Here is a 12,413-nt window from a genome sequence, read left to right as displayed (position 1 = left end):
ATTCAGTTATAGCTTACAAGTGTTCAAAAACAAATGGAATATGCAGTTACTCTGGTGCAGGCATTTTTTACTTTATTTGCAAAAAGTATAGATAATTCTGCTTCATACAAGTATAAGACCTTTATCTTCGAGCTAGAAACTTGGTTTAAGGTCAACGGAAAACATTTACCTAAAGACACTCTGTGAGTGAAGTATGAATTTTATTGGGCAAATGAAAAAGATATGCTCTGGACAAGTGGTCTTTGACAGACTGATCACTTTTAGTCACCTGCAGAGTGGAGTCCTGATAGAACAATTGTCATTAAAGTGTCCAGTACATTGTAATGAACTGGTTGACATTGTGACGAGTGTGATGTTGTTGTATATTGAATACCACATATCTTGTTATAATTTTTCAAATATCACGGTTTATTTATATCAAGCTAAAAGTCGCTTTGTATATCAAATAATAGATCAATCTAAAGTACGTAAGTAAATGTGTTCATTTGTTACATGACTTATATTTTATGGAATGACTTATTATCTGCGACAAAACATGAAAACCCTCGTATATGTATAAAACTTTCAAATGTATGCTAACAAAAGATTTGGTTGTATTGCATACTATTTTACAAGATCTCATCTGTCCAGTAAAATAAACTACATGTACTAATGATATTTTTATTCTCATTCATTGTGTGGCATTGGCAAACATCCGTATCTCGTTACTATCTAATCACAGGCTAAAGCCGACCAGTTGTATAATCCTTAATAAACCTTAATAACTCGTATGCAATTGAAAAAAATAATCGTAAGAATCCAAAATAATTTGAAATATGTATTTTAATGAAATTTCAACTCCAATTTGCAGTTCATCCTTCACAAATAAAGGAATACGTCTTAGTACAGGAAATGATAAACCAGCGATCTGTGGTACGTTTAATGACTCCACAGTTGTCAGTTTCCCCTTCAAAGGGTTCTCCCGATGCCCAAAAGGTGAAGTTGGGTGCACTACGGGAATGTTCCCAGTAAAACTTTCCCTCTGAAGTTTCGTCAGTTAGTCCTATCCACTGTCTTGAGCTTCCTTCTGTAACTATTATTGAAATCAAAATATATGTTGTTTCCAGAATCGTTAACGTTAAAGGTAACCCAAGTACGAAACGGTCGTGAAGTTAGTTTTTTATAATTAAAACAGAAGTTTAAGAAGGAAACTTGACTTAAACCAAGTTTATGGTATGATATTCAAGGCCATACACTTATTTAATAGAAAAAAATTAATATTTTCGCTTTAAAATAGGACATTTTCCTTAATCTTTTTACAGAGCTCTTCGTATAAAGAAGGTTAATAAAATTAAAAAAACTGGCCACAGCCATCCAGCCCTCTTAAAGCAGTTTGCATGCATGCATTACCTTTGGACTTGATCCAGTCGTGCTCCTCACGGCTCTCTATCTCCACAAGGTAGGCATTCATCATGTTACAGGCATTCTTCAACGCCAATTTTTTTTTTATTATTTAACACATGTATTATGTAAATATATGAACAAATTACTAATCTTAATAGAGTATAATCATAATGGATATCTTCTACAGAAATCTTTCCCGACTTCGTTGCTAAGTAAATACGCTGCTTACAGGATTTCTAAAACTTTGCTAAACAATGTGTATTTTGTAGTTTCATTTTATGGATTAAATTGTTGTGAATACATGTATATCACAATTTCATGTTTATTTGGTGTTTATGTTTATGTTTTTATAGGTTTGATTAATGTCCTAGTAATGTTAATGTTTGTCCGTTTTTGTCAGCTCAAAGTGCTTTGTTAATGTTTAATCCATTTTCCGCTTTTGTCCAAATGTTTACTTTTTGTCAGTATATAACTAGAGGATGTAAGTTAAGCAGAAGACAGTTGATTGAGAGGAGAGAAGAAAGGGTTTGAAGGGGTTTAATACAGATAGAGTATAGTTTATTTTAGCAAATAAAGCTTTAAGTTAGGGTTGGGAGTGAAATTTCATAATCTCGAACTAGATAAGACAGGTTAAAAACTTAGAGATATCCAAGTATTCGAGATATCAATGCGCGGAGGTGTTAAGGAAGCATATGGAATCTGAGTTGCATGTAATTCCGTGAAATCACAAATCTTAGTTATTATGTACATATTCAAATATCTAAGAAACAAAACGTAGATCAAAAACAAATAAAAAATACTTAAGACAATTTTTTTCCAGAAATTAGTTTGTGTTACGTAGATATACACATTGATGACGTCATGACTAAAAGATGAATGTCGTGTGAATTTGATCGGAAAGCATTGTAAACATATTCAAAATATAACTGATCTAAGAACTCTAATAAAGTATTGTGGTGAGATTTATTGAGAATTGGACATAAGAATAATGGGGAAGATGATAGTTTTATCAATCATTCGCTAAAAGGTATTAAAAGTGGAAAAAGAAAATAAGAAACAAGCCGTTTTTATAACCAGTAAATGTACATGCGTGAGTATATATGAAGATCACGCTTACATCTTATAACATACCTTTGCACCCTCCCATTCATTTAGTCTACTTGAAAAGCAGTATCGGTGTTCCCCATACGAACCCCATTCGTAACACGCTAAAAAGGAATCATAAGAAAGAAAACATACAATAAAACATGATACAGAGGTTATTCAACGATGTTCTTAATGTTAGTATTATTATTTGGAAAATTAAAGGCCAAATTTTTCTCACATATTAAGACTGTTAAATATTAATGAAACGGATGTACGTGCGTTTTCTCGGGGTTTTTTCTAACATAATCATGAACCATTTTAAAAAGATTGATTAAACTCTATCTGCAGCAAGACAGTTATTCATTTAAAATAAAATGTACTGCTTATGTCAATTACTATTTTGTCTCAAAGTCTTAAAAAAAATGTATTATTTGACTCAATCAGAAAACAAAACCAATATTTATTTAAAAGTCATGATGCATATTGAAATAATAATTTTTTCAATAAATTATGAATAACGCAGAATTAACGGACCATATTCACGTGCTACTATTACTAACCATTAGAGCTGCCTTAAAACTTGAGATATGATTTGTTTAGCTACAAACCATGATTTAGTAAAGAAAATATCTATATATTTTATCTATTGAATTTTGGTTCTTTTCTATATTTTTATATAGAGTTCTCCTTCTAAGGAGATTAATAGGGTCTTAAAATGGCCATGGCCATCGAGCCTTCTTAACTAACAATAAATTGTCCAAAAAATTTCACTTACTTTGATTAGAAAGATTAACGTACAAACGCCAACCTGTTTCATTAACCGTCATTCCAAACGGATAACATGAATCATAAAGAAGACAGACCCCTGTTATTAGGTTGAAGCTGAAACACTCGCATCCTTTCTCACAGAAAATGGCACATCTCAAAATTGATTCCGAAGAAACGTTGGCTGCAGGGGTGCGTTCCGATAGCAAGTTGTCAAACTCCAACTTTGCCTGAAAATATTGTGACAATGAGGTTTCTGATTTTACTATAATTATTACAAATTTAAGCAGCAGTTGAAGTCGATCATCATCCAACCACATGATTTATAGTGTGGAGAATCCTGGATCTGTTGCTGGGACTTTCATAACAGTGAGTATTTATACGATACTTTTCAATCGCATCGATACGTACCTGCTGCCCTATTGGACAAACTGTTTCTGCGCCGCTATTATTGTACCGTACTCTTTAAATATATTCATTGTATTTTATCGTTTATGTATATAAAGAATGTGTGACGAACTAGAGTTATCAGCAAACTAAGTCTGTTACAAGAAAAAAACAATACAACACTACCTTCTCTGAAACTTTCTATCTTATCCATTAAATTATTGCCGCTTTTCAGATGTTTTGTGTGGCTTTTGGAAATATATTATGGATGGCTTCCCTTCCTTTTTATCACTGTCAAAGACTGTCTCTACATTCCAAATCTTTTGCGTTATTTGAGGAATAAAAGGTTTCGTAAACTAGTTATTTTCTTATTGTAGCATAACTAGTCCTAGGGAAGATTTGGAAGTCATTTAATTCACGTTAGATGACATGTTGATTCTCATGAGAGCAAAGACAAATCATGACCCTAAATTAAAATTTGTGTTTTTTCCAACAAAACATCAACATATCCCGGTTCAGGTTGCTTTCAGGTCTTGAATATGTTCTTCAAATCAAAATCAAAAATTATTTAAGTTCGAATTTCCTCTGTCAGTTTTGAAATTCCACCATTTTCCATCCAACAATTAAATAATATCTACTAATAAGAACCATATAAAAATTGAAGGGTAATAAGGTTGAAATCCACTTCATTCTATTGATATAATTTGTATATGGGGTCAGTGATCAAATTTTTGAGAAATTTTGACTTGAAAGAGTGCAATTTTGTAGCCAACTTTTCACATTTGCTGATTCTTTACATCTGAATTCAAAATGATAAATTAGGATATCAAATCAGGTTTTTAAATAAAATCTTTTAAATACATCAAGAAGTAGATAAACACAACTTTGGTAAAAATATTATTACTAAAAATTCGTAGCTTTAACTCCAAAAATAAACAATAGAATCCCTGGGTCCCCCGCCGGTCAAGCAGTATACTAGTATACTGTATATGAAATTGCAATATTTTCAAACATTCAGGGCTGTTCCAGAATTAAATGTGTGGGGAGGTTGGGAGGAACATTTTTTTTACCCCCACCACCCATTTTTTCTATTTTTCCTGTCGCAAATATATCCAAAATACTACAATCTAAAAGAACTTGACCAAAGTATTAGTGGTATAAACATTTGGTATAAATTTAATGAAAATCAGTCAAAATTTGTGGGCATGAGAGCGCTTACAAGGTCACATAGTCCCATAACTCCAACAAAAAGTATCGACCAATGCTGATTTTCGAACTTGACCAAGGTTATAGTTGTATAAATAGTTGGTATAAATTTAATGAAAATTCGTCAAAATTTGTAGGCATGAGAGCGCTTACAAAAAAGTGTGATAAATCCGTCAAAATTTGTAGGCATGAGAGCGCTTATACAAGGTCAATTTTTGGATAAAACAGAATCATTATTGTGGTCAAGTCCCATAACTCCAACAAAAAGTATCGACCAATGCTGATTTTCTAACTTGACCAAAGTATTAGTGGTATAAACATTGTGGTATAAATTTATTGAAAATCCGTCAAAATTTGTAGGCAAGAGAGCGCTTACAAGGTCACAAAGTCCCATAACTCCAACAAAAAGTATCAACCAATGCTGATTTTCGAAATTGACCAAGGTAATAGTGGTATAAACATTTGGTATAAATTTAACGAAAATCCGTCAAAATTTGTAGGCATGAGAGCGCTTACAAAAAAGTGTGACGGACGGAAACACGGACGCACGGACACATGGACGGACGCCCGGCATTTCTATGTCCCCGCTCCGCGTTGCGGCGGGGGACAAAAAAAATCAATCAGAATTTCCTCTGTCATAACTTCATTTACAAGTAGTACAATATGCATCAACATTCTGATATGTAATATTTAGCTTTCAAAATATTTTGAAATGTTTATATTTATCATATTTCATGAATGAATTTATCAACAATGTGTTATTTAATTTAAAAAAGTATACTGTTAATGATATAATAAATTCAGTATATCTTCTATGCAAAAATGTACATCATAACATCATAACATGTACATCTGCATGGCATAAGAATAAGAACAGGTCGATTTCTAAATCAAATTTAACAAGATGCTGATTCTTATAATCTGATAATAAAATCGTGAAAAGTTTACATGAAATGTGGTGATAACAATAAAGTTAACAGGATTCAAAATCAAAAGTCCAATGAAAAAATACAAACAGGAGCAGAGCAACATGTAACACAGACCTCTACAAAAGTTACAACAATTATAGTACATCTTATAAATATCAATATTTATGCTCTAATACATGATTACGCCGTATTATCATAAGCTACTCAGGTTGTACACTAAACATTACATGGAAGAAAACATTTTAGTGGACAATTAAATTCACATATGGAAAATGCAAAATTACTAAACTGCCTCTTATAGATTAAAATCAGTTTCAATCCTTTTCTAACAATAATACAAACATCAAAATATGCATGTATTTATCTAGAATATCAAATGTCTACGATATGTCATTGGTAAATGTTGATGACGTTTAATGTCTTACTGTGACATAGACAAGACCTATGATATAAACTAATTTGTTTATAAACACATTAAATAATATAAAATATGAAATTGAATCCATTTTACTTCTGACAAGGCACTAATTAAACAATACACAAAAACTACAAAAACTAACTCTCATTTATTGATAAAAAAAATGAGCTCACTGCTTCAATAACTTTGTTAGACTTAGTCACCCTAACAGAATCATTGCTGCACACTTCAGTAAACAATACTCGAAATACCATTATTGTCTCTTGAGTGAGCTAGTTTCAAACTATCAAAATTCAACGCACTTCCAGCTATTTTTTTCGCCATACTAAGACTCAACACTTTTTTCTCAACAAGAATCTGTGGGGAAGGAAAATTTTTATCTACTTCCTTTTGGTACAACAAAGCATTTAATGCGTAACACATTGAAAATGTAGCATTCTTGTATTTTACATCAGATAGATCTACGTTGTCTACCAACTTTTGCAATGCTAAAATATCTTCTAGAGCATCGTGCGCTCCATATGTACAACCAAGAAGTCTTGCTACAAGACTCTGCTGACTATGAGCTTAAGTTTGGATGTAATATCCGAAATAACAGCTCGGTATCTAAGAATCCGTTCACCTTTCTTGAAAACTTTGACAACAAAGAACAGGATTCAAGAGCTCTAAAAAGCACTGGACAATCAAAACTCTTAATGTTGTGACCAACTAAGATGACACTATTGTACTTTTCAAGAAATTTCAGAAAAGAATCCAAAGCAGCCATCAGTGAAATAGCATTCACTTCTTTCTGTAGGTGGTAGAGTTTTCCATTCCTTACGACCACACCTGTTATCTCTGTTAGGTCTTTAATATATTTCCTGTAAATGTTGCACTGCATTATTATATAAACTGGAAGTTCAATTAAATTCATTTAAATAATTTAATACATACTCAGCTGTTGCTTGGATTTCATCTTGTAAAACATTTTGAATAGTGTCTTCTGCAACTTTTTCGATGGCTGACCCTGTCTCCATCTGTCTTTTCTGAATGGTCTTTGAACTTATGGCAGGGATGTTCAAAGTTGTTAAAAGGCCATTAATCTGGGCTGGGCCAATTCCAGTATGAATCATTCCTATTAAATATTTTTAAAAAAAAAAAATTTTAAAATTCACAAATATATAATTTAAAGATATAAACATCTCGAAATGTTGTTTGAAATATAAAAGCCTCGGCTAACGCTTCGGCTTTTATATTTCAAAACAACATTTCTCGACCTCGGAGGTTCACGAAAACTCGTAATTTATTTCTTAATTGAATTAACAAAATTAATAACGCGTGTGACCACCATTTGCGTTCACGTATACTTGACAGCGACGCCTCATTGATGCCACTAAAGTGTTCAGAAATGCTTGAGGGTTGTTGTTACAGATGTTGGTTAAAGCATGGCCTAAATCAGCGAATGTCACTGGCTGATTTGGTAAATGTCTTTCCATTTCATCCCAGACGAGGTCGCCCAGAGCGCGGTCGATCCTGGGTGTTGCCAGATTAATGAAAACGTCTCCATAATGACTGGATGGTGTTCTGATGAACTCCAGAGTGTCTTGCTACAATATTTTGTGCCATTCCAGCTTGCAGCATCCCACAAGCACGATTACGTTGGTTTTCGTTGAGTCGTGGCATGACATAGGGGTAAATTTTGTTGAAACTAAAGGGATTTCCTTAACAAAAAAAGTTTAAACAAATCCTTTACAGTTCTTATTCCAGTATTGGCCCGTAAAACTCGTGCGTACAAATTCTTCAATAAACAACAGGTGCTCACTAACCATGAAAAAGTCCGTGCACCCGGACGGTTACCATCCGATATTGTCAAAAACAATACCATTATCGATTTTTTAAATTTTATAAATGCAAACAATAAATATAGAAAAATTATACTAATATTTATAATGCACAGTTTCTTTTTTCCGCTAGTATATTTACGCATATATGCAGTTCATCTGTATTGATCAAACCCAACCCTGTCCTTTGATACTGTAAAAACGAGAAAATATGGTGCACTTCACCTTTCAAAAGATTTAATGACATGATTGTTATTTTCTATCAAAAATCAAGAGCTTATTTCCTAAAATGCTATCATGTACATATGTTTTTATCCTCGTATTAAAACCGTGCTATTGAAGGAATGATCTTTTTTTTAATATCAATTATTTAATTGCAATTTATGTGATCAAAGAAGTTAAAAGAGATTTTGATAAATCTTCGACAGCATATTCGATCACTAAGTGAAATGACTTGCACTTTCTCAAGGTCTTCCTATTTTCAATTCTTTCAGCATTCTGAAGATACTTTAAAAATATGCACCAGATTTTTTTTTTGAATCGTAAAATGAAAATCACTGAAGAAACATTATCAAAGGAGATCATTCAAGTAAATGATGTTCTTTGAAAGATTTTTTTTGTTCATTTTTACAATGTTATTTGATTGACAACTTCCAAACACAAAAAGTAAAGACATAATTATCTTTTTCATCCATAAAAGGCCGTACAAGAACGTGAGTCATTTTTGGGAGTTGATTTTAATCAACTCTCCTATGCAGTTACTCTGGCAAACCGAAAGTGAAACTGTACTTGGACCTAAGCACAAATCATCACCGCTGACAAGATTTGGTTCTTGAAAATAATCAATAAATTCGATGTAATGTATCTTAAAGCATTGGTTTTTAAGAAACTTATTTATGAATACCTTAAAAATAGTCAGATGTTAAATAGTACGAACAATTTAGATATTTTTTTGCAGTCGTATGTATTCATACGCCAGAGTTCAATAAAGTCTCGTTCAACAATCGGCCGTCTCCGTAAATCTCCGACAAGCAGACGGTCATTCTATATTTAGAGGTTGCGTCATCAAGCTATCACGTGACCTGGTATACATATTCTCTTGCTTGTTGGAGATTAACGGAAACAGTCGAGCATCTGGTTGAACGAGACTAGAGTTCATTATTGCTTGGATTCATACAATTTTTTGATTATTTCGATTACTTATACATAGTTTGATGGAATCAATTCTATCTCTAATCATTGCACAGTACGATTCATACGGGGGTTTTCTCAAAATTCTTGTCGGAAAAGTCCGAGAATTCATATTATAAAAATGTAAAGTCACAATTAAGGTATCCTAGCCATATTAGGACCTAATTATTCCAACCTTGAACATCAATCATGTATAAATACTCTTATATTGATTAAGAACATTTTAGAGTAGAACAAGAGATGTTTGTAAAACACTTATGCCACACTCCCTTGGAAACATCTGCGAAGAAACTTAACGAAAACTGCAATAATTGAAACTTTTATAAGTCCATGGGGTATAACTCTATCAAAAAGTGCTTGATCATACCCAAAATTAAACATGACTTAGATATTATCATGATAATCATGTACATGTATACCAAATTTCATTTCAATATGTGCATTTTCTGCGAAAAAAAATTAACGGAAACTGCAAATAATTGGAATTTGTCTACGTCCGAGGGACATAACTCTGTCGAAAATTGCTCGATCATACCCAAAACAAACTTGACCTCGATATTATTATGATAAACCTGTATACCAAAATTCATTTCAATATGTGCTTTCTCTGCAAAGAAAATGAACGGAAACTGTTGGTGGACCGACCGACAGACAGCAGCAAAGCAATATGCTACCCCTTCTTCGAAGGAGGGGGGGGGGGCATTAAAAATTACCAAGAGAAATTTTCAAATATATCATTAGCTAACAAGTAATTAATTCATGAAGATTGCATTAAGGTCTATGGGGACATGCATATTTTTAAAAATAAAAATGTAAATACTAAGAGTAGCAATAACTTCTAATTGGAAAGATGCATTTAATCATTAGGAATATTAAGAAAACTATTTAAAACAAATTTTATACCGTTTAGATGTTTTAGAATTGAATTTTATAGATTATAGATTAAAAGCAAAAAAAAAAAACAAGGGGGGGGGGGACTCAAAAAGTCAATTATTACGACACATTCCACTCTTGCATACTGATACTTCAACATGAAAAGTATGTCCAAGTATACTGAATTTTAAGCCCATACATATCTGTAATGCATCCCGATTCATTGAACATCGGCTAATATGGATACCTAAGGCAGCATGCAAATGCAGCATGAATTTCAAGTATTTTAAAACGATTTTCTAGATATCTCAAACATTTTTGGTTTAATTGATTTTTGCTTAAGAATTGTGTTAGGTAGTCGATGCAAATTATGATACCTCTATAGGAGAGGAAATCATGTTAAAGTAACATTTTTTCGGATTGCTTAAAATGATAAATAACGTTGAAGAGGAAATAAATAACATATTTAAAGTTAGTATAAATCCTGTCGTACCGATCTTGACACCACACTTCCAAGGCCCTAGTTCTTTCCTCATTGGTCGTACTACCGTTTTACAACATGTTACTATTATAATACAAAAATACCGCAGAAAGTTGCCTCTCATATTAGCACGCGGAAAACAGTGCAAAGAACGAGTGCACTTAAGCTAAGGAGAATGGGCCCTTGTTCAATGCCGTTTTAAGGTGGCTCACTACACCGTGAAATATTTTCTCAAATCAGCAGAAAATTACATGATTACGATAGAAATCACAATGGATAAGAAGTAAATAAGTCTAATAGGCAAAAAAAAAATGTGGAATTTTGGATGAAAAATTACATTTTCAAAAATTTAATTCAGTAAACATGAACAAAAGCTCCAGGCGTATTCGAACTCATGATCTGCTCTTCAGAAGTCCAACACTTTAACCACTGAGCTACGACGATATACAACCCAATCGAACGATATAAACAGTTCTGATAACAAAACAATTAAATCGCCATCTTGTGGCGTAGTGCCTGAAAAAGTATAAATGTAGGTTTAGTGAGGTACCTTAATGTGAAAAATATCAACGAATTGTGTTTTTTTTAATTAGTAATATTTAAGTCTGGATGACACCTTATGATTTAGGCGCACGCTTAACTTCACTAAAGTTAGCATACATTTGAAACAACTGAGTGTTTTTTAAATGCCTTTGATAATCCAACTCAGTACCGAGCCTATTTGAATAGTGTGTATTTTTAAATCAGAGAAGACTATTCTGTTGATGGATCGATTGGCGCGTTTGATGAGTTCTTTTCCATGCGTTATTTTATGTCTGGAAAAAAAAATCTTAAAATAAAACTTTGAAGTTGCATATGACCATTGTGATCAAGCAAACATTCCTGACTATACAAAATCGATGGAAAACGATTTAAAACTTGTCAGTGTTTTTCACTTAGCACATTTGACAAACGTCTACCTTAACAGAACCAATGTGACTATTTAAAATAATTTATTCCATATGTAAGTTCAACATGTTCATCGGTTTACGCAGGTAATAGCTCTTGCTTGGGAAAAGGGAAATCCTTGAAATTATTATACATTTTCATTTATTTCAGTAACAGCATAATGTTCTACAAACTTATTATTTTCACGAATGTTTTCTAAATGTACCACGCGTCTATTGTCTTTTCCTCCAGTTTGTATACAACGAAAGCTTTGAAATGAATGCCGGTCCTCAATTTACTATACTAAATCTCATTAGGTTGTAAAGCTTCGTGCTTTTTAAATACATTAGATTCAGCGCTAAAACTTGTTGTTACCTACGGTTTAAATATGATTGATGCGAAATACAAATGTCCGTCTGTAACTTTTTCACATTTCAACATCTTCTCCAGAACAACTGGGCCAATTTCTACCAAACTTGGCACAAAGCATAATTAGGGCTAAGGGGATTTATTTAAAGTTGTGAAAATTAAGGATCACGCCCTTTTGCAAAAGGAGAAAATAAGGAGTTATTGACAATTTTCGATTAGTTTTCAAAAATCTTTTTTCTTAAAAACCATTTGGCGAGGGAAGCTGAGACTTTTGTGGAAGTATCCTTAGGTAGTGTAGATTCAAAGTTGTGAGACGAAAAATGATGAAATCTGGCTGTCCACCATTTTTAACTTTTTATCGCGATCAACATATTTTGTTGGACTCAGCACACCTTAGTTATGATAAAATGCTATGCTGAACCAATTTATAATTATTGTTTGCTACCTCAATTTTTAAGACTTAAGAGAATTATAGAATTTGCCTGTCGACCAATTTGACCGCCATTTTGACCTAATTAGCGCCATTTTTGTCATAGCAAGCATATTTTTCAGACTAAGCACGCCTTAACTATTTTGCA

At 32.7% G+C, this 12,413-nt stretch overlaps 1 protein-coding gene across 1 annotated transcript; it reads right to left on the bottom strand.

Moving 5' to 3' along the window:
* Window positions 1-719: 719 nt before the first annotated feature.
* On the bottom strand, window positions 720-3,672 carry LOC105345403 (snaclec botrocetin subunit beta-like). Its single transcript, XM_011453538.4, has 4 exons — window positions 3,245-3,672; window positions 2,515-2,591; window positions 1,390-1,465; window positions 720-1,072 (listed from the first exon to the last, which is right to left on the bottom strand). Exons 1-4 carry the CDS (start codon window positions 3,552-3,554, stop codon window positions 852-854), a joined length of 684 nt encoding a protein of 227 aa, XP_011451840.3. The 5' UTR covers window positions 3,555-3,672; the 3' UTR covers window positions 720-851.
* Between the last annotated feature and the right edge of the window lie 8,741 nt (window positions 3,673-12,413).

The sequence above is a fragment of the Magallana gigas genome, chromosome 9 (genome assembly GCF_963853765.1).
Source record: "Magallana gigas chromosome 9, xbMagGiga1.1, whole genome shotgun sequence".
In the NCBI taxonomy this organism is placed as follows: domain Eukaryota; kingdom Metazoa; phylum Mollusca; class Bivalvia; order Ostreida; family Ostreidae; genus Magallana; species Magallana gigas.
Note: the sequence above shows the minus strand (reverse complement) of the source record. Positions and strands in the feature narration are given on the sequence as shown.